General features: G+C 42.7%; 1 protein-coding gene across 1 annotated transcript in view; it reads right to left on the bottom strand.

The window, feature by feature from the left end:
• Window positions 1–16,075, bottom strand: part of LOC149277366 (voltage-dependent calcium channel subunit alpha-2/delta-3-like) — a 199,320-nt gene extending 183,245 nt beyond the window's left edge. Inside the window, exons 1-2 of the mRNA XM_089503037.1 lie at window positions 15,963–16,075; window positions 15,461–15,542 (exon numbers count right to left, since the gene is read on the bottom strand). Of these exons, the coding sequence (XP_089359163.1) occupies window positions 15,461–15,542; window positions 15,963–16,075 (195 nt within the window). The remainder of the gene's footprint in view (window positions 1–15,460; window positions 15,543–15,962) is intronic.
• Between the last annotated feature and the right edge of the window lie 7,989 nt (window positions 16,076–24,064).

The raw sequence follows: 24,064 nt of genomic DNA, 5'->3' as shown, positions 1-24,064 counted from the left end.
TCTTGGTTCTAACCATGATATTTTTTATTAAAAAAAATATATCAAAAAATAAAAAAAAAAACAGATCAGTTGAGTGGTTAGCATTCTGTTATTAGACTATACACACTGACATGATGGCCGTCGTTGGTGAATGTCCCATTATTGGGCCGTTGCTTCCCAACATGATAGTTGGGGGTTTTCTACTGTTTTTTAAAACCAACAATAGTCACTGGAAATTGTCAAAAAAGTGAATTTTACTCACCGTGAAGACGCTCTGCAGCAGAAAGGAGAAAAAGAAGACATGTTAATGTCTATCAAACCTACAGACACAACAGAGAAAATCAAAATAAATCTACGTCCATGAATTATAGCATCAGCATCTAGTGACATAACTGATCGTATGATGTCATAAATTTTTTATACCAATAAAAGCCAGACACAGGAATCTGCAGAATTGATTGAGCCCACAATGGAAGCACAAATTCAACCAACTCTTCTTTATAAGAACTAAACATTTTATAGAAAAATGGGAAAAAATCATCATTTGGAATTGTGGTTTTTATTTACACATCCTCTAGGGAAAAACCCACATAAAAAGAAATTGGTGTTATGCTGGAAACGGGGCACCGACCACATGGATTTTACATAATTATACAGCGGAGTGTTGGCCGCTTTCTCCTGCCAAGGTAACTACAAGACGGAACCTCATGGATGTCACTAGAAATGACACATTGACGTTAAAAAGCACAAGAAAATGAAACAAAAGGGATGTCTTTCTATTAGAATTACCGAGCCGGGCATCTGTTTGGTTCTGATATATTTTGGTCTTTTGCAGAAATTGATGATGGCGGACGAGAGAGAAATGGCACCAATCTCAACAGGGAATTTGAACAATAAATCACATTTTTGCCGCGGGAATATTTCAGGAGCAATAACAAAGATTCTCAGGTTTGTTTTTATTCGTTTTTTTTAGGATCTATAAATTACATTTAATTCCGCTTTATTAATACAAAACAGCGATACAGAGGAGCGTTTTTAATATATTTTTTTATTCAAATCTCCCACATTTAATGATTTTCGGAACTTGGCTTTTCTTTGATGCTGCCACCTTGTGAAAATTAGAATGAATAACAGGGTTACTATGAAGTACACCAGTTTCAAAATATTTAAAAATGGGGGAAGAAATGTTTCCATAACTAACTTTGTGAGTAACGTGAATTGCACCAAAACACATAAAATATTAAAAGGAAAGACTTTTACTAACATTTATTCAGACGCCATTCACATCACTGCTATCAATCCCTGTGGTCATTATTTTGTTTTGTCTTTAGGATTTACAACGACAAAACAATTAAAATAATTGTAATATAAAACACTTGAGTTTATGTATTAAGAGTAATTATTATTATTAAAAATTGAGCAATCGCCATTCGCATTTGGTTCCAATTTGACCATATTTCCCCAGAAATCCTGTCTATCCAGCACCATATTAAACCCAGAGAAGACCAGAGAAGTCCAACCAAGTCTATCTCTTAAGGACAACCGTTCACGATATTAAATCCCAAATCTTTGAGGTCTTGAAGGTATATGTGACTCGTACGCCGTACTCTATACATGTTGGTTTCTTGTAAGCCGGCTCCGTAAGTTCTTTTGGACTTGTCTTTGTCTTGAAGGAACATATCCTCTGGGGCTTGGGGTGAACGTGTGGTCGCGTTAGAAGCATATGGTTGCAAAACCAACACACGCTAATTATTAGCTGAGATCTAATTGCAGTATCGGTGTTCTCGATTTGGTGTAATTGACCAATGAAGACATCACGGTCCGCTTCCCATCGCAATTAAAATATAAAAAGCTCACCCCTTCCAAAATAAAAATCTTCATACATAACCGACCCCACTACCTGTGTCTTAAAGGAATGGCCGCTATTTAATAACAACCGGACGCTACATCAGGGGTGCTTTAAATACCCCTCCGACACAATGGTGCCAAGTCCATGTGACCTCACAAGTACGCATCATAATAAGAGAATGGGGAAAGAATAATGTATCTGAGAAATATAAATATTCGTTTTCTCTCTTTTCACATTTTAGTGGTAGAATCTCCTATAACGTGTTTTTTAGACAATTTTTAAGACTTAGTAACAAAATTGAAATTCCACGCAAGAAATTTGCTGCTAAGTTCAGAAGAATGGGTTGTCAGTGAAACCTTAATTGACTAATTTAGTGTTTCCTTTATCTCTCCCTCTGGATCCAAATGCCTTAAATGAATATATTTAAATCTGTGGTCTGTTAAATGTGACATTTATCAATGTGACAAGAAAGTAATGAGTATCTTAGAAATTCCATTTTATTTTGTTTATGGGCGTTCATGACGCAGAAGTTCATTCAGCTGAGTGGAGAGACGTATGATCCTGTGTGATATTCATATATTTCTTTGTGAATATATTTCGCCGGACATAGAACGAGATACAAATGGATACAAAATAAGTCATTTTGATCTCTACTAAACAAGATGCAAATGGGTGCCAAACAAGGAAGCCATTTGGGGCAAATATAAATACTTTTCATCCATTTTGTGCTATTTCCTGAAAAGTTATTAATCACCAAAAAAATCTACTACTTCTTAGTGAACGCAACTTTTTATTTTCTCTGCTGTATCAAAACTATATCAAGGTCAACATTCTGTTTCCGGTTTCATTGGTGAAATACGTTTATTTCCCGGGGGTTTGTTTTCTTATAATTTGGTTTTTAGTGAGAAAACGTGTCTTCCTTTTCCCAATAAGACATATATTTCAACATCAATGCCCATTTAAAGGCAATTGTATGTTGCAGGCCTGGCGGCGCCGAAGACCCGGTAGAAGCAGTTTACTGCGATGCTGCCGCAGAGGTTACAGAGAAAGAATAAAATTCACGTTGGCATCTTTATAGCCCTCAACGACATAAAAAGCATGTCTCTTCCTCGATACACGTCCACTAACAGCGAGTAATCCGTCCGTACGACCCTACGACATTCCTCTTTGATTGCAATGTATCAATTTCACACCCATTAACCTCTTTGTTGCTGGAGAGAGACAAACTGCGCTGACCTACGTGGGAGGACATGATCCATGAGTCTTTCAGCATCTTCTAGGATTGTACAGACCTCCTACCCTCCCCTTTTCGCATCCTATTTTCCCTGCTGAAAAGATAGCCTTCACGCACCACTGAGTAATGCTTGAGTTTTAATATCTTGAGTGAAGGAGTGATATATCATCACTCGATCTACTCGTTGGCTTATACTAATAGAGGAGAGATAGAATTCATCCAGCATGCGTTTCCATGCCGGCCCAGAAATCACTGACGTTGTGTTCAATATTCTGGTACCTGTAAGCAATTACAGACGAGCAGATTAGAAAAAATCATTAAATTAGGGGTTTTGACACCAACAGAAACACGGTGTATAAAATGTCTTCCCTTCCAAAGAAATGTCGTCCAAGGCACTGGTTGGGCTTCTATTATGGAAACTTCTTTAAGTTGCTCATTGCCCATCACGGCAACCTTTCAGGATCTCCTCTCACCTAAGCTAATGGTTTTTCCATTCAAATTAGTGGATTTATGGTAATGGGTGGCCACTGACTGACTTGAGACAGAAATGCCGCCATGTTGAAGGTGGCTGAAAATGCTCAAGGAGAAACTCTACTTCTTTGGTTGGAGCATTGAGCGCCTGCATTCATCCCCCTTTGATTGCTTCCATTCGCCAGTGAGATACATGGCCTCCATTTGGCTAGTAACTTATAAGACATTGTAAACACTACATATTTTTGTTGCTTTTTAAAATTTTGCTATTAGTTATAATGAGGACATTAGCGGAAACTAAATATTTTTTTCCAGCCTCAGCTTCTGTCCGTTGGGACCCAAACCCATAATTTCCTCTGGACACAAGATGGAGTTACTGCAGCGAATCCTGTCTGGAGGCGAGGCATTAATCATTGCTCCCACGATGGGCACGGCTTCATGAAGCAAAGCTATGATAGACAGCTCTGATCCCCAAGAGATTCTGCAGCAGCTGCTGAAGTTTATTGCAAGCCAGACCAGTCTAACCCCTTCTCCATGCCAAATAACAGCCGAGAAAAAGAAAATCACTAACTGAATGCAATACGCAAATTCTATCAGTCGACACGCATGCCAGACCTCGCTACATAACCTCAGTGCTCGTCACGCCATAATAATATATTAATATAAAACAATATAATTATATATCATAATATAATAATAATATAATTATTTAATTAATATAAAATATAATAATATATTAATATAATACATTAAATAAATATTGAATTCATATACATTTTCGGGTAGAGCCTAATACTAGAATTTTCAGATATTGAAGGGACAGTAATGGGTTCAAAGAGCCGAGCATTTGTCTAAGAGGCATATATAACGAGTATTTGGTATCCAGTAGGTCTCTCTGTAAGACTGGAGCGGTTGTCGGGATGTCTCCGTGTAGCTTGGCTCACACCGGAATTGAATCAGGCATTAAATATACTGATGACCAAATGCTTAGCGGGTGAAAATGTAAAGGCGCGGTGGGCCAAGCAGCCGGTCTATGAGCCATGAAAGCACAAAAAGGCGCTATATAAATTGTTCAGATCATTCTGCATCTAAATGCTGCTCTCTGCTCCAAATAGATAATACCACCTGCCACGTGCACACATTTAAAATCTAAATAAGTCGTCATTGTTTTACATTTTAGGACGAGCAACGCTTGATAAAATGCCTTTTATAAGCAGCTCGCTACGTGTGGTCTTCCGTATCCAACTGAAAATTATCAATAACGGCTTCGCAATAAGAAAAAAGCTTTTAAAAGTTGCCAACTGGCAGCGATAATTCAGTCTGCCGGGGGAGAGGGTTTAGAGAACGGAACAGCAGCTAAAGGGACGTTGGACACAATTGTAAAATCAGGGAGAGGAGAATTATTATACCACCGGCGGCAGATTATATCGCCTCCGTGACTGACAATAAAATTCAGAAAAGCTGTTTTTCTGGAAACAGTAAATATTATGAGAGCCGTTCAGCTCTGCTCCCTCTGCAGAAGGTCCGAGCGTCATCAGAACGGGCCGCGGTAATACCGATTGTGTAAAAAAAGAATATTTGTAATCATCAAAGGATTTTAATCAGCAATAAAATTTACAGTATAAAGTTCCCTGGGTTTTTTTTAAACAGGGGTACTGTTGAATTATTTAAGAACTTTTTCTGTAATGTTAGGGTTTGGGAAGAAAAATGCTAGGCATGTGGGAGAGTTAGGGTTAAGGGGTGTTTGGGGAGAGTTAAGGGTATAATCTGCTCCCTTTGTTAAAGTTTAAATGTATATTAAGGGTTAATATTAACCAACCATTACAGCCCCCCCCCTGCAGTAAATGGGGTTATGATGTCTTGTAGTTCAGTAAGATCAAGACAGGAAGTCACCGTATGCTGTAAGGTCAAAGCAGGAAGTCACTGTGTGCGGTAAGGTCAAAGCAGGAAGTCACTGTGGTATAGTACGTTCAAGACAGGAAGTAACTGTAATGCTGTAAGGTCAAAGCAGGAAGTTGCTGTAGAGCAGTGAGATCAAGACAGGAAGTCACTGTAGTAAAGTAAGATGATGACAGGAAGTGACAACTGCTCAAATTCAGTGAGGCAGGAGAAGATGGCAGAACAGATAGAAGTGAAGGTAGAGCAGTAACAAATGAAGCAAGGAAGGAAGAGAGTAAAGCAGAACATGAGTCTAACATAGATTTAGCAAAGACATGAAGTAGGGAAAGCTCAGCTAGAAGTAGACAAGATGTGGAGAAAGCTAACAAGACAGGAAGTGGAGGCAGCTCAAACATAGCACTACAGGAAGTCAAGATAACACAGACAGGACGTGGAGGCAGCTCAAACATAGCACTACAGGAAGTCAAGATAACACAGACAGGACGTGGAGGCAGCACATCTGAAGCACAACAGGAAATCCAGGTGGCACAGTCAGGAAATGGAACCCGTTCAGAAACAGGTGAGATTTTGTGCATTTACCTGGTTTGTAAATAGGTTATATACAATAAGATTAATGTATAGATTCAAACTATACTTTTAACTATAAATTGTTAAATATGAGGCAACAAACAGATTAAAAGAGCAGAAAATAACATTTTATATAATTAAATACACTTCAGGTTTTGGATTTAGGAATCATGATGTTTCTCAAACATGCCTTGATTTCATGTCATTAATCAGTATTCAGCAATTTCTCAATTATAGTGATTAGGAATTAGTTGAATTCTCTTTCATTCATATTAAATTAACAGAAATATAATGTTAATGTAAGATCTCCCGCCTTAAAAAAACAAAGGTATTTAAACAAAACCTCAGTCTTTTTGTCGCGGTTGATACTATGTTACTCCTGATACCATGCAGCGGACCCGTCCGTTCGCATTCATGCTGCCCGGTCTTTAAACTCATAAGCAACGCGCCTGCATGAATTAGGATTCCTCATTCTTTCTCGTCTCTGTTCTCATGTTAATCTCTGCTTTCTTGGGATTTTCCTCGAGCGCTGCTGGCACCAGCCCCAATTTTATTGGCAAATTCAGAAAAATATAATTTGAAAATACAACGCCTTGTCGTGTTAATCCGACCTCTAATACTCAACAAGAAACTTCAATATTAATGTAGATTCCTCGAGGTACATCTTTTTTTTTTTTTTTTTTAACTTATTTCATTATTTTCTGAAGTAAAAGCGTCACCCAGAAGCGAGCAGCTCACTCAAGGACACGCGTTGAGAGCTATCACATTTATATAAATTCTATTCAAATATGTTTGAGTTTCGCTGTGCAGGAATCTACATTAAGCCCATGACATCATCAACAGAAAAATGGGGAAAAAGTGATTCATTGTAACCAAACAATATTTATTAACTGTGATTCCCTTTACTTAAGAGACCCTTCCATGCCTCAAAATAGACAAAATCCTTTTATCCTATTTCTGAATAAAATAATGTATTTATGTTGTTAAAAAAATAGATTGTATAAATTCATTATAATTTTTGGAGTTTGTTGGTAATTCCAAGCTTATTTCGGTAATTATTATTTGAAGGGAGGCGTTAATGCTCTCTACATCCGGACACGTTGATGGACAGATTCCCTTATAATAGAAAGTAGGAGAGCGGCTTTTATATCATGTAAAAGTAACAGTCTATCTGCATCTGTCGGATTTATTGCCTCTCTCTCTCTCTCTCTTTCTCTCTCTCTGTCTCTCTCTCTCTCTCTCTCTCGCTCTCTCTCTATGTAATGTACCGTTGGTGAGTTTTGTCCCCTCTGGCAGAAGGTATAAGGAAGAAATATGACCCGTAAATAGAATAATGTATCAGAGCACGAGTGTAAGAAATAGACCGGCAATTTTTAGTCCAGAGGTCAAAGAGGAGTTGGACCTTAGAAGTTCTAGAGCCTGTGTTTGAGAAAAGGGGGTTCTAGCAGTAAATTTTTGGGGTTTTGGGATCTTGCGCTTATTTTGGAATGTTACGTCGAAACGCTGTAGCGGAGCCCTCTGTTTTCGGGACGTAGGTAGACATCGGTGGGCGGAACTCACTGACATAAGTGGGCGGTCCTGTTGACATAAGTGGGCGGTCCTGTTGATATAAGTGGGCGGTCCTGTTGACATAGGTGGCCGGTCTTGTTGATGTAAGTGGACAGTCCTGTTGACGTAGGTGGGCAGTCCTGCTCCCGAAACTTGGAGCCTCCGGGTGAAACCCAGATTTCTTAGGAATGCTTATTGCCCCCGATCATAAGGTCTGTATGATTGCGGTACATATTATGTGACTGCACTTATTATACTCTGTAGTTATTGTGCTGTAAACTGTAAAGCACCGAGTACATCTGTTAGCTTTGAATACAAATATACATAAAAATTCCTCGATATTCTCACTTTATTCGTAATGAAATTCTGACGTAGAACCGGATAGCTGAAGAAATCGTCCGTTATAAACCTATTCTTGTATTTTCATGCTTTTTGTCGTCCTATTTTTGTTTTTGTTGAGAAACAAAGAAAAATAGCAGAATTTTAGAAATAATGAAACGCCGGCGGCTTTTCCCGAACATATTGCAAAGCGAAATCTAGCAGCGGAACATCTGAGTTCCGCGCATGAGCGAGGCAGGTTTTACGGTTCACTAAAAATCCAAAGTGAGTAAGAGTAGCTGGGGGCTGTAACCCAGTTAAAATGATATCTGAAATGCAGCTAAAGTGCCACCGAACATCATGTTTCCGTATTGTGGGGAGGAACGCCTCTGCATTAGAGGGAATGTCAGACCGGGAGCTGTGATTTGCTGGTTACGCGGTGTCACCGCAAAAAGAGGTCTGCGGTAATTGAAACGGTTTTAAGGGAAAATCAGTCGTCTGATACAGACGGCACGATGTATACGGCCTGCGATCATCAGAACCGCAGAGAAACGCGTCTGTCAGGAAGCATCAGAGTTCCAAGTTAGTTGTGTGCAACCCTTTTGTTACATTATCGTTCCTTGGGTCTCATATGCAAATGAACTGCTCCAGCGAAGAACAAGTGATTTGCATGTGAGGCTGCAATCATTATAGAGAAAGAAATCTTTTTATCTTTTTCTTGATAAATACCTGCATTTCATTTGTGAAAATGTTCCTAGGTTATGGAAGATCCGTGGGCTTAACAAGGATAATCAGCCTCGTCTACACCAAGTGCAGCCTAGGAACTGTCGAGGTTTCCCGTCAAGTCTTATCATTTTCTTGGCATTTTTCCCACTCTCAGGGTAAATAGGGAGATTCTCGGGGTCCTGGGGTAAATAGGGCAGATTATCAGATTTTTACCTGCCCCCTCTGGATCCCCAGCTGAGGGAGATGCACTAGCAGTGTGTGTGTGTGTGTGTGCGTGTATGTGTGTGTATGAGTGTGTATATGTATGTGTGTTTGTGTGCATGTGTGTGGTAGTGTGTGCGTGAGCATGTGTGTGTGTGTGCATATGTGTATGTATGTGTGGGGGTGTATATGTGTGTGAGCATATGTGTGTATATGTATGTGTGTTCGTGTGCATATGTCTTTGTGTGTATATGTGTGTGGTAGTGTGTATATGTGTGTGGTAGTGTGTATATGTCTGTGTGTGTGTGCACACGTGTGTATCTCAGACTCAGGCTTTTTTCAACCCCATAAATTAACCCATGAAGGGCAGCAATGTGTCTCCTGGGGACACTCAGGGGCCCTGGAGCTAGCTGTATCTTGGGAAAGCTCCCTGTTGGATACAGTAATACCCTCATTAATCCAATATCAGTACAACAATACAATGATACTTTGCCCTCTTATGAATTAACACTTTGTGGGGTAATTTTGCTGCCCGGATGCAGGTGGTACTTGGGACTGGATTTTAAAGAAAGTGGGTTTTTTTCGTTATACGGTTTTCTGCACTTTGGCCGGATTGCAGTAATGGGCAGTTTTTTCTGGAGTGACCTTTTTTGCTGGTCGCACTCATCCAGAAAATTGCAATTTCTCATAACCGACCCTTAATATACCCAGCGCTGGATCGCTTTCCCTCCAGAGCTTAACTCTCATTAAAGCCCCTGGAATGGCTGAACTGTTGTGGGGCCAAACAGCTGGGACGGCACGCAGTAGCGGGAACCCCAAAATATTCTTTGGTTTCCAACCCCCATCTTCTCGCACCATTTTACATCTAAACTCAAATGTACTCGTTATAAACAATCAGACCAATCAGATAATGAATAGATCGTGTTCTTTATGCATTATATATATATCTCATGCACCGTCATACATGTTCCTGCCCTGTCTCCCGGCATGAGCTGCTATTATTGAGTGTCTGCTCTCAGTGATACTCGGTAGTATTATTGGACATACAGTTGACCAGTTCTGGGCTCTGACAATCATCGTGCCGAGTGTCTCTGGCCTATTTAAACCGCCATCTGTTAACAGAGCAAACGGATCAGATGTTTTCGCTTTGTATCCAGACCAAATAAATTGAAATACAAAAAAAATGGAGGAGGAAAAAATCTCATGTGGGTTTTTAACAGACGACGGCGGAGACCGCACTGGATGTTTGGAACTCACAGAACAGCAAAAACACATTTAGAGCAAAACATTCCCCGCGTTCGTCAGAGATTAATTATCACAACCAAATGATAAGTTCACCATCTGACGATCTAGAACTCTGCTCATTTGGGGGGAATATTTACTGTCTATAAAACTATGGAAAGGGTTATAGAACGGAAGTCAGATTTGGGAAGGAAAGAGGAGAAAATAGTAAATAACTGTAACAAATTAAAAAGTAGTATCTGTGAGTAAACGCAGTTAGCATGTGTGTTACTGTATGATGTTTGAGTGTGTGTTAGTGCATGGTGTTAGTGTGAGTGTGTGTGTGTCAGTTTATGGTTTTAGAGAGTGTTTGTGTATGTTAGTGTTGAGTATGTGTGTCAGTATGTGGATGTGAGTGAGCGTGGGTGTTTATGTATGGTGTTAGTGTGAGTGTGTGTGTCAGCTTATGTTTTTAGAGAGTGTTTGCATATGTTAGTGTAGAGTAGAGTAGAACGAGGGAAATGCTGACGTTTACTGCCAATTATAACACGAGTGTGCGTGTGTTTGATTCCATATCATGTATGACTTGTGTTATTCAACAGTAATGCATGCTTACAGCAGCGAAGGAGTTAACCCTTAATTATCACCTGCCGTTAATTAGCATACGTGTGTGCGGACAGCCTTCGTTCCTGCGGAATATTGATTAGAAGTCGCTTTGCTTAAGGTTAATCAGCATGGACCGGGCTTCGGATGGCGCATCTCTCTTCAGATCTCGCTGCCTTCTCAGCCGGGCGATTTGCATGGAGATTCGGCGGGTTTAACCTTGAAATATTAGCACTTCGCAATACAGAGAGTGGAAAACGACGGTATTAAACGCATGAAACCGCAGAATTAGCATTCATTTCTCTTCAAGAGGTGTGTTTTTCTGCTTGGACACTTCCACTTGGAAAGTACGTGTTCTGATTATTCCCCAGATAATGGATTTTCAGAAATCATTCAGGACGGAATTTTTAAAACTTGCGCAGCGCTTGCTGACTTTAAAAAAACAGCAAATCTATTTTATTTGCAAAAATATTATATTCCTCATTTCTGCATTCTATCAATGCTTTGCGCCGCTTCTCCGGGTCGGGGTATCCTGAGATGCCCCACTCCCCATACATCTCCCCCCTTAAATGGGGACGTGTCCCGCGATGTCAGAGGGAAGAGGGAACGCCCACTAGCGAAATTAGAGGGAACGCCCACTGGCGTCGGCAGGACCACCCATGTACCTCAGTGGGACCGCCCACAGGAATCTCTATCAGTGTGAGACAAGTGATGAGCTTCTCCCGTGGAAGTTCAGACAAAACGTATCAGTCAGGACTCATGATTATGGTTTTTATATTACGGTTCTTCCTCTTAGATATATTTTAGGGTTTTTAGGGTTTTTTGTTACTGTTTGAAGGATTCTCTGGACGTTTTCACAAACAGCTGGCTAAGTTACCTGTTCAGCAATTACCTTTGGGCTGATGAACCAGGTATTTATATCTTTACATGCGGCAGCGTTTAAGGAATTGCATATATTTAGAACAAGTATTTTATCGCCGTTGATGTCACCTAACAGCAAAGCACCGAACGCCACTGAACAACAACCTTGGAAAAGACATATTTTGGGTTACCCCCAAATCATTGTGAGGTTCAGGTGGAAGTTCTTCCCATCAACTCACCTGAAGACTCAAATACAATGGGCAAAAAAGTAACAATTTGTTCCCGGGGTAGTTACCAAGGAAAACCCACAAATTCACGGACGCCTTCGAAAAAAGTGAAAGCACTTCCTGAACTATTGCTGCCACCTAACAAAAACGTCGCAACAAGCAAATACCTCCCAATGGTTCAAAATTATTTATTTTGTAGTAATTCTCAATATTCTGGTTTACATCATGATCTTTCCTAGATAATTGACTAAAAAAACTATATATATAATTATTATTTTTTGAAATTACAATGTAGCGTGTGTTAGCGTGTGTTAGCGTGTGTTAGCATGCGTGCCTGATGGAGATATCTGCTTTTTATCCATGAAAACTGAAGTGTATAGCCAGCTTTAGCCACTGTAACCAAAAAGCTTACAATCTATAAGTATTTAGATTAAATAGGAGCTTAAACCTCAGAAGTATCCTAATATTTTTTTAAAATCTTTTTATATATATATATATATATATTTATATATATATTTGATATACCTGCTATCCTGAGTATTTTTTTTTACCTATTGTTAAAATGCCCTTTAAGTTATTTTTGGAGGAATTCTGCTAATCACGTGATAAGGAGCTTCAGTATAAGGACGAAACCTGATACACCTTCAATTTAAGGGAAAAACAGAGGACATGCCATTCACCCCTAAAATCTAAAGGGGAATCAATATGTCTGCCTTGAGACAAAAAGGCTGGGTAATTATTCAAATAATTATTACCAATAATGTATACAGCGCTACGGAATCTGCTGGTGCTATATAAATAATTAAAATATCATATATAGAGCAGGAAATTCTAAATTCTGAGCCTAACACTAAATCATTTTCTGTGCTTTCTGTGATTCTTTTTTTTATTAAAAACCAAACAAAATCCACCTGCGTTTCACACCATATGGGGTTTTAAATTCTTTTTATGAGAAGCAGGATTTTTGCGCATGGTTTGGGGGCGGCATGTAGAAGAATGATACTTATAACTGCAACTTTTTGATACATTAATACATTTGCTTGTTAAGGGACAGTTCCCTTTTCTTCTTGACGCAGAGGCCGCGCTGTTCGTAGGGAAGGATATCAGACAAAATAAATACCATGTTTTTGGTTAAAGGTGCAGGGAGGAGGTATTATTTGTGACCCTAAATGAAGGCGCCTATGGTTTGCTAGTAAACACGAGCCATTTGGCCCATCCGGTCCGGGGTTGGCGTAGGAGCTCACACTTGACCCTTGGACTTGTCGTGTGTCCAGAAAAGGTCTACATCCGGCCATATCAGGGAATAAAGGTGCCATGTTGTCACCTGCCGTCCTCTAGTCATCGGGGCTTTTAATTGGGGCAATAGTGATAGAGGGTCTGGTGGCTGGGGTCTGACCTGCCTGCTTCCACCACTCTGCGAGGAGTCCAACCAAAACTCAACGTATCTCCTCGGGCCACCGATCAATAATGATCGAGTTACAAAACGTTTTACTGGAAATCTACAAAACCCTGGAGCTCATTTCCCGCCTGCACCCTGCCACGGCCCGGCTTCACGGCCCGGCTTATTTCCCATTCGTTTAGCATTTAAAACGACGCGTGTGGAATGAAATAAGAAGCCTCCAGAGCCAAAGGCTCCATCCATTAACCATCCAGCATGGGAACGCGGCGTTCGGTTTGGTGCAAGCTCGGTGCATTCTGGGATATGTAGTTCTAATCTCGAGCCTTCCAGAAGCCAAGCTCCGGGTGTCGGTGGCAGTTGGACAGGAGCCGGAGCGCGCTCCCCGGGAAAAAGATTAATAGACGCGGATAATCGAAATTTAGGCCAATTTATTAGTGTTTGAGTCGAGACGCGGGCCAGGAAAAGGCAGCCGCGCGGAAATCGCACATAAATTAGGAAGAGAAGGTTCCGGGACCTCAGACGTGTTGATATTGTTCCACGGATACAATTATTACCATATTGGCACAATGGGGAGAAGATAAGCTTTTCTGTGTTTGCACGGAGCCGATTGTGTCATTCACCTATTACGGGAGTGACAGCCAATTCCGTGGCCTTTACAGCACCTGCGCGCCAGCGGCTGCCATGATAACGGATGATAATTACTTTTTAAGCAACTGTAAAAAAGATTAAGAGGATCGCGGTGGAATCTCTACGCCGGCGGGGGGGTTGACAGTTAATACACGTACTTTCTCTACCATGTAATGGAATTTACAAAACCCCAGCGGGACCACCGGCGATTGCCAGGGGCCACGGGGGCCACCAAAACGAGGGGGGTAAATCCATTATTAGAGACTGCGGGGAATACCGTGATACGTAACGTTCTGACTCTCGGAATTCAATAAAGACAATAAGTTAAAGACGTCCCGAGAGCACAGACTCCTCCGACACATGCTTGAAAGCCTACCAAAACCCAAAGCTACCTGCTTGAACTCAGGTTGTGGAGATGATTAGTTTCTTCCCACGCGGTTTCCGTAATCTGCGCTCCGCGTTCCTATAACGGACATTATTTTTAACTCTTCGCGCTCTCACGCGATGGCTGAATTCTCCAGACGCTCTACGTTTACAGCCTGATCGTTAGACCCCAGAATCGCGAAGCATTGGCACGGACTCATCGAGGCGCACTTGGCGCCGCACTCTGATTGGCCGTAATTGTTTTGCGGAATGTCGCCCGCTTCTTTTTACTTTCTGAGATTTAAGCAGCTGCAGAAAATCATTCATTTCTTTCACTTGAAAGCCGCGGATACGGCGATTGTGAAACGGCACATTTTCCTGCAAAAAAAGGCTCTTTTGTATACAGAAGAAGTATCTTTTTCATAAAGTATTTTTCAAGCTGTATATGCAGTATTTTTTAATAACCAGATTTTAAAGGGGGGAATTTAACGGCAAATCCGGAGCCGCGTCACCTTCTGCAGCTACGGTGCGCCAAAAGACGCTCAATGGGTTAATAAGAGCGACAATTAGGTAAATTCCCGTTAACTGCCCAAGAAGTATCATTCGCAGGTCAGTGACTCCTTCCGGCTGCGGTAAGTGGGACCCTTAACCCTTTCATTGTCAGAGTGGCTTCTAACAGAGCGGGGCCCTGGGGCTAACAGATGGTTAATCTTCTCGGAACATCAGTAGAAACCTTTTCGTGCTCCATTAACCGTTAGCTTTTTGTTGTAATGAGTTAGCCGGGATAATTTAGGTTGACAGCGGGAGGTTTTTTTCTTTTTGTGTTTTTTGTGCTTTTTTTTTTGTATGGAGCTAATAAACAATATTTCAGCGTCTTCGTTATTTCCAGCGGTAATTTAGATTTAGACACATATTCCCCCTGTAAGTCGCTGCGCCAATGGCCGGGGTTATTACCTAACGGCGCGGCTGAGCTAGGAGATAACCAAATTCATTTTCTCTTATCTGCCGTGATGTAATACATCCCGGCTCTGGATCCACATGACTGGAGAATAATGCGTTTGCAAGAACTGCAGATGACAAACAATGAAGCCGGCTCCCGTCTCGTGCGCCATGCGCGCCCATCCACCACCGCCATGCCCAGGGACGGCAAAACAAGCGCTAATTCGGCTTCGGAATTAAGTGGGCAATTTCCAGTCTACCAGCTGTTAGCATCCACAAACATGCGCGTCCAATGCTGGGCGGCCAGGCTCTTTTACAATTAAGTGTAATTACTTCATTAAACGGTTGTGGGGGGGGGGGCTAACGAGCGGTTGGTATTCTGAGACCCCCGGGCGCTGGTGGTCTACTGAAGACATCGCGAGGCTTACCTTCTGCAGGAGCTGGGAGCCCGAGTACTTAGCTGCTATGGATTTGATCTCCCCTCCGAACGCCGAGGCCCAGAGCTTCACCCTACGGAGAAAAGACGCAGAAAAGCAACGTGAGACCCCCATCCCAGGAAAAATCCATTCCCTGTCCCCAGGAACGAGCCGCGGCCGACCCGTTAACCCCGCCGCATGTTCTAATCTGTGCTAAAAAAAAAAAGGCCATCTCGTCATCCGGACCTCGGTGCGGCGGCTCCATGCAGATCCGCTCTGTTTGCCGCAGTTAAACGTCGCGTGGATGGGGGACACGGCTGACAACATTAAACTGCCGCCTGCAATAAAGCCACGGATGAAACGCAGCGCAGGTAAAAGGAAAAGTCGCGATGTGTTCTTCGGATGGCTGCACGATAAACAATCACATCTGCGCCACCGCAAACTTGCCTCCTAGCAGATAAGTTCTTGGCGTGATATCAGCCATGAAATATACGCGATGGCGAGAAATACTCACATAGACAGCGGGATCTGCTGCTCCGATCCGACCACTTGCTTTAGCGTCGTATTCAAGGATATCCAAAAGAAAAAGACCCAAAAAGTACATGAAATATTCCAAAAAGCTTGCATCTTTATTTATTTGTTTTCGGATGGTTGGTGGCAAAAGAGAGAGAGAGACGGCAGTCTAAAGTCACTGTGCCGTATGTCAGGTCCGAGAGACGGCAGTCCGAAGGCAGGGTGCTGTATGTCGGGTCCTAGAGAGATGCAATATGAAGGCAGGGTGCTGTATGTCGGGTCCTAGAGAGATGCAATACGAAGGCAGGGTGCTGTATGTCGGGTCCTAAAGACGGCAGTCTGAAGGCAGGTGCTGTATGTTGAGTCCACTGCGAAAATCAGGTCAGAAAAACTTATTAGACATCCATCACAGAATTCTTAAGGGGATGAGAGGAGAAAGAAAAGACTGCAGAGAGTTTTGCGTCCTTGGAAACCGGCAGCTCTTCGTGGTAACACTGCAGACCCGAGCGTGTAGTTCTGTGCAACTCCGCAGTAAGCAGCGTACTGTACTCACTCCGGTGACCTCCTGCTACTTCAAAGTGCCCTTAGCAGGGGGAGAACGCAGACTATTGATCCCGACCGCGCTGTCTCCTTACAATCGCTGCTCGTTTCAGAGAGAAAGCCGCCTCGGGGTTATCCTCTCTCCGGCTTTTCATCCCATATCAAGACACGTTCGGCAGGAGCGGGATCCGGCAACTAATGCGAAACTGCTGACGAGCGGCAACGAGAGAACTTGGAGGAGATGGACGAGGAGGAAAAGAGAAAAAGAAGTCAAGTGGAGGGGAGCGCAAGAAGGAATTAGCACAAAGTGCTAGGAGCAGGGAGCGATGCGTTGGAAGGAAAGCCTCTGGGAGGATTGTCCGTGGGATGAATGCAGGGGGTGTTACGCTGACAATGGCTCAGGGGAGAGGCTGACATGAGGGACAGTGAACACCCACAGAAGACTTTCCCCCCAATTCATTCGGCGCTCGCACTGCGGAGGGGCTTTTGTTGTCAGATCAGTAGAGAGAATGAACTCAGCCACAGGAACGGCGCTCGTGCCGAGAGAGAGCCGAGGCGACCGCCGGGAGGAAAATCCCACCCTGGCCGGCGTGTCATGCTGGGATCGTCGGCAGGGCTGGGCGGCATCCGCTATTTTTCGGGGGGCAGAATCCTGCTTTTGACGAACGGCGTTCCTTCTGCACGAGGGGAGGCTGTGTCTGTGGCGGGGGGGGTTGTTGTTTTTTGTTTTGTTTTTGCATCAATCCGGAGCGCTGCAGCGACTCGGGTATCAAGGAATTAGAAAGTAAAAAAAAAAAAAAGGAAAGGAAAATGCAGCGTTTCTAGATCGATGCCGCCTAAGTGACTCGAGCCGACGAATAAATTATTAATTTAGGCTTCGAGGAGGAATCCCTTCGGTGAACCGAGCGGGGTCTCGTAGAAGAGCTCAGACACTAGATATATATAAATATACTTATCTATCTATATATATATATATATATATATCCCCGTCTGTGATACACATCTTAATGATTATTAACCCTTGGCGTGCCAGGAGGAAGTATAACTGACTTCATTACCTGCTCTCCACACAAAAAGAAAAGAGTCATTCGTTACCGAACACAAAATAATTACACAAAAAAATAATAATAATTGGCCCAATTACGCTAGAAAATTACACGTTTGCTACAAGACAGCAAATGCTTTTCTACTTGATTTAATGATTCCTTTTAACTCTTTCCTTTCTGCGCTACTTCCACGGAAAAGTGCCTAACGGGACTGATCATTATGTTCATTTCTGCTGGGTGAAAATACTCCAAATTGCTGAAACGTTTATAATTGGGTAAATCCGTGAGCGAGCGGGGTTTAGGACCCCAGCGCGGATCCAGGTATGGTCCGATTTAGAGAGCTACTTGAAAGCTGAAAGGCTTAAGAAGCGAGGATGACATCATGTGTCCAAATACCCCCCCCCCCCGGATAAGAGGCTGGGAATTTGCCATTTTAGCATAATACGGGGGGCGACCGCGGGGAATATTCTGCAAACTGTGGGTTTAATGCTACTCCTGCGCGTATCACCAGGTGCACACTTTACCTACAGGCGAAATGCGTGGCTACGCATGAGCGGCTCGCCATGTATAATGAATTATCCGCCTCTTTGCACACACGCCGCAAACAGCCTCTCCTTCTGCTTCATTCCAGGGTCACAAAAAAGGCTGAAGAATGGATATCATCTCTCTCCTACTCCGCCGAGCATCGCATCGCAATCAGAGAAAAAAAATAGCCCCCCGGATACGTACGTAGATAACGAGGGGTTAATTTGCTAATTATAACGCTGGACATTTGCGCTCAGCCTTGGGACTTCTCCATTAATTAGAGGGGAGGCGGTAAATATTCTATAGATCCGGTGGTTGCACTCGCTGAACGTCGCATAACGGGGGGTCTCCAAATACACAAAAAAATATCCATCAGGGAAAGGGTTAATGTTCTCCAATACGTCCTTATATGGGGGACGATCTGTTGGAGGTTTATGAACAAAAAAAGCATACGGAAAATGTACAGCGCTGCGCAGTATGATGGCGCTATATAAATCAACAAATAATAATAATACCAAGTATCGTAAATAATCGCTAATCCTCAGAACTGTTAAAAAGACACAAAATTCAAACATCTCCCCGACCTCGAAAGGTTAAACTTTGGGTTACGTATAAAAAGTTATAGCGGCGCGAGGTTCTGGGTGACATTTCTCCTGTCGCTCGCGTCCTACATTCAGGAGCCATCTTCCTAGCCCTTGTATGTTTAAAATCCCTCACTGTATTAGCAGCTGCCACTTCTGCTGGGAGGCTGTTCCACTTATCTACTACATAGAAACCTAGGACCTGCCAGCAGATCAGCCCTGTCGGCCCGTCTAGTCGCCCGTTTCTCCTGCTGTAAAAACTCAGACCTTAATCGTTCGTTAGTCTCGTCTTTTAGAAAATTCTGCTTTGCAGAAAAGTAGTAGATACCTTGAATAGACTTCAGTGGAAGCAGCAGAGTCAAACAAGGAACGCAAGGAAGCTTAGGGTGTGCGTAGAGCTCTCCTAGAGAATGAATGGAGTAAACTCAATTCAAGCAGGGAATATAGACGGGCCAATATATATAATATAAGGTATATGTTTGCTGTGGCAACACAGTAAGACCTTGGTAATCCGTATCCCGCCAGGTGAGAGAAACGGGTTTACTGCCATAAAGCAAAACGCCGCGCAGGGGTAAGCAGACGGACCAAGAAATGGCGTGAATGGAGAGCTGTAACGACATTTAACACAACCTCACCGCGCTCCAACGCCGCGGCTCCCCAAACGGAACATTTATTTATTTATGATCCTCGTGTATCCGGGAGGCTCGAAAACGTCCGCCCTATAAACCGGCGAGTGTCGAGGGGACTTGTCCTGTCCTCGCTGCGTCCGGTTGGGTATCAGACCCTCCGAGTCTCCCGGTTATATGACCGATACTCCCTGCGCGGGTTAAGGTGGTCGGAGGTCTTTGGGATCTGGGGCGGGGGGGCTTCGCGTTGGTAACGTTTCCAGTCGGGTTCCGCGGGCCGGTTAATTCAATGCCGTCGGGGTCTCGGTTTCCCCGGGTGAAGCTCATTGGGGTTATTGAGATGTTAATTTAAAAAGAACAATAAACCAGTCGGGGACGTTTGTGTTCTTTTGTAATTTGCGCTCCTTCTATGAGCAGAAGTCACGTAATTATCCCGCCTCAGATTGCACCACTTGACCTGCTGTTTTATATCGCATCCTGACATCCAACGCGTGGCATTTACCCCCCTCCCACGGCGCGTCTTTATCTGCCCCCCTCCCAAAGTCTGTGTCGGTTCTTCCATCTGTTTGCCCCCCCCGCGCGCCAAGCACTCTCAAACTCACAAGACGCTCTCAGCCTTACACCGGTGAACACGTCGGATAAATCTAATATTTACACAAAACGTAAACCCAAATCCTATTTAAAAAACACTTTATTATTATTATTATTATTATTAATTTCTCTCGAAATTCTAAAAAGTTACTTTTTCCTCGAGATACAATTATCTACAGGGTATATTTTGGAGATTTTATAGGTTTTTACGGTTTTTTTTCGAAAGGAATTTTGTGAACTGAATTATTAAACAAATTGGGAACCTTGTTGATAAAGTAGAATGATGGAAATACTTTCGGTGAATTCTGCTTCTCTCGCTAAGTGGAACTGCTTTAACAATACATTAGCGGCCTAATCTAATTCACGAGAGTCAATTATCTCACGGCGGATAAAATCCATTGTGGGCTCGCTCCTCCAGCAGTTTATGGCTTTGTAAATAAGTCCGGCTCTCGCCGTTCTGTCATTAACAGATAAAAGGCTGAGCTGCCCCAACCCGACCCCCCCCCCTGAGATTGGACAAAAACAGAAAAGAAATCAATTACACCCCCCCAACGCCCCTCCGAAACCTTTCAAAGGCCTGATATAGAGATGCGGCTTTTTTAATAACATTAAACATTTTATTTCAAAAAGTTTCAATGTTTTTGGTAACATTTTTCTTGATGCGGAACCTGACATTGCAAGTTTTTTTTCTGAATGGGGTCATTTTTCTTAAATAAATTCGTAAATAATAATGAATCAATTAATAATATTATGAATAGGCATTTATTCGCGGTATTTATTCTTAATATCCGCTGTAGTTTTCCTGGCCAGGGACCGCCTACGAAGCAGGGCACCGCATGAACAGACGCCATGGAACGTAACCCGACGCGTTTGCTTCTTTTTTAATATGGAACTTTGACAAAGGAGATTTCTAAAATGAAGCAAAACGAAAACAGGGCCACAGAAGAGTGATTTAAAACACACGTTCTGCTAGACCCGACGCGTTCTACTCTTGGGATTTTCAGATTTCTTAACATTCTAAGAGATTTGCATGAAATTTATGATTTGGATTTTGGATTAGCGGTTTCCTTTATCTATAACACAATAAATAAAAGGGTAAAACTGTAATTTTGTTGAAATGATCCCATCCGTGTAAACTGCGGAGGGTCCGGTGGTCTTCAGGGCTATGGACCGCGCATTTTACAAGGGCTACATATCTTGTCTGCCCCAATCCCGACGCTTTGTTCTCATTATTCCCGGATCCTAACCTTCCTTGGGATTCCACAAAACCCCGGACCTGCAGAAAACACATAAAACACATAGTAACAAGCTGGATCATTACGCATCCTTTTGATCCGTATTAACATTAGCTGCCTAATTAATATGCAAATACATGCAAAATGCAATCTCAACGAGCAAAATCAGGCTGCGTCTCGTTATGGATGCGGAACTTAAAATAAATAGATAAAATAATATAAAAAAATGTAATACACTAAAACTAATCTGCTAATGAACCTTTATAATTTATCATTAGCCGATATTAATAGAATAGCAACAGATTCCGCTGAGCCGTATAACGAGGCTACAGATAAAAAAACAACATAAAAAAGAGAGAGAATGCGTGGAGTGCCCTCGTCTCCGGAGCTCACGATCTAAGCGTATCTTGGGGTTCAGTCCAACGAGGAGTAATTCACAGCCATTGAACGATCAAGTCGTAACACGCTCAATTTTCCAAGTCTTTATTGAATCTGAGCAGGGGGTCTGCGTCGTAACATTCGATATGCGCTCGCGGGAGAGAATCTGGATTTCCACCGCGGAAAAAAATGTCCTTTACGGACAGGACGCGGCTTAAATATTCACGGGGGGGGGCCCGGCCGCGACACGAGAAACGTCACAAACAAATTTATTTAACGGAAACCCGAAAAAAAAGAACGCGTTTTCAGTGTCGCCGGGGGATCTGTCCGTCTCATTTAATATTGTTTTCATATATCTTCATTTATTCCCAATCATTGTAAACGATCCGGCTCGCTATCGCGCATGCATCAGCTTAAAGATGAACATATCTGCAGACAGGTGAATTATTCTCCTACCCTAAAGCTGCCCATTTCGTCGTACGTGGGGTTTTGTTTTTTTTTTTCTATTTTATTTTTCTATCTCTCTGTTGTTTTGAGAAAATCGCTGAAAATTAAAAAAAAAAAAAGTATCGGGGAATGAGATGCCAGCGAAGAATAATAGCAGACATTATAACGCGAATGGCTGGGATGTGATTGGATTTCACTGAAGCACCAGAAGCTTTATAGATAACAGTTTGTTAGATTTTCTTTTAATTTTACCGGCTGATTTTATTATCGGCTTTCTGCTCGGTGCAAATTATAAAAAGATAATGTCAGCATAATACCGGAGTCCATAAACCTTACAGGAGACGAATGACCCTGATATTAACACAGAGTCCTTATATCTCCCGGTCTCTGCTCCGGCGGCTCTCTCGCCAGCAGCTCGGACGTCAGATCGGAGGACGGAGTCTGTCTCAATGGCGGGTGTCTGGGGTCTTCTAGGTTTTGGGGGGTACGAGCTTTGGGGCTGGAGATGGCGGTTCCTTTCGATTACCTTCTAGTCTCTCCATGATTGTTCCATGCAAAGCGTTTGTTTGATGGAATGATGGCGGTGCCCCCCAAACACCCGAGAGCTTTCATTCCAGCCATAGGGTCTGCAAGGGGATAAGTCTAAGACTCAATAAAGCAGCCTGCGTCCTTACGAGACCCAACGCAGACCCCAATCTCCAGCTATAGAGCCCCCCAGACACCCAACGCACACATCACCAAAGTCGTACATTCACCCGCGGGTGGCAAGGATCATGATTGGTCGCTTAGTTCCACCAATAGCATGCGATTAACGGAAAGAGGCAAAAAGGGCTAGTGCTACAACGCATTAGTTGTATTATTCCTACGTGAAATAAAAATTATCAAAAAATGGGTTTTTAAGGTTAAAATGGGATCCCTGTTTGTTTCTTTAGCCTGAAATATTAATATAATTATTCAGCGGTTTATGTTCCGCGCTGCTGTATCGTCCAGTAGTAGCTCAGAAGAGGACCTCGACCCCAGCTGTCCACGTGGACCTCCTCTATCCGGAGTAGTGTTTGTGGCTCAAATATTTACCTTTTTAAACTAGAAATATCTGTGTTTCTAAGGTTTGAATTAATTAGGAAACCGGTTTCTGCTGGGTTTTGGGGATTTGGTGCCACGTTTTTAATCCCTTGAATGAACAATCGTTTTTGTGTATTTCTCTGAGGCTTGGCGATCAGATTGTAGGATTTCGAGAACTATTTGCCGCCCCTCTTTCCAGGAGGTCGCAGGACGCAGCGACACGGAGTTTATTGCAATTTACAGCTCAGATAAGATAGAGATCTCTCTGGAAAGTAACAATGTTTCCAAAAGAAACACATTGTAGCAATTTTCTGCCGCGCCGCTCCGAGACATTGTTCACACTGACCTTAAAGACATTAAAATCTCCAAACAAAATGAAACGGAAGTTAATGGGATAATACGGGGCGGAAAAAGCAGCCACAGCCAGGACTTTCCTGCGTCGACTTAAATCTCTAGTTTTGAGTCTAATTGATTTCTCGCTGTATGCATAATGTACGAGGGGGGCCGAGAGCCGGGGGTATAAAGGGACAGGTAACTGGGGTAGGAGCGGATTAATTTGTCACAGGCCAGCTGAATTAAAGTTTTAACCATTGTCACCTGCTGAGAGGGTGTGGTGGATGAGTGGAACAGCCTCCCAGCAGAGGTGGTAGAGGGTAATACAGTGAGGGGATTAAACATGCATGGGATAGACATACGGCTCCTGAATCTAAGACGAGACCACCAACTGATTAAGGTTTGAGTCGTTACAGCAGGAGAAACGGGAGACTAGACGGGGGACGGATGGGGCCGATCTGCGGGTAATTCCACATATGGCCACTGGGGCACAAACTTTGTATTGCACCAATCTACCCATTTCCTAGGAATTGAGCCAAAATTCAAGACAAGAACTTCCTTAGGAATGAGGAAGAATGAAAGATTTTACGTTTTTTATGTATTTTTTACTTTTTTAAGTTATTTTCACAGCGTAGAAGTGTTTCGCGCTTCACGCGACGCCTCGTTCTATTGGCTGTTATTTCATTCTTACCCATTCCACAAATCACATTCCAAGAGGTTCGGAAAAATTATAATATAT

Source organism: Sceloporus occidentalis, unplaced genomic scaffold (genome assembly GCF_023333645.1).
Source record: "Sceloporus occidentalis isolate IW3139 unplaced genomic scaffold, rSceOcc1.0.p SCAF_216, whole genome shotgun sequence".
NCBI classification, from domain to species: domain Eukaryota; kingdom Metazoa; phylum Chordata; class Lepidosauria; order Squamata; family Phrynosomatidae; genus Sceloporus; species Sceloporus occidentalis.
Note: the sequence above shows the minus strand (reverse complement) of the source record. Positions and strands in the feature narration are given on the sequence as shown.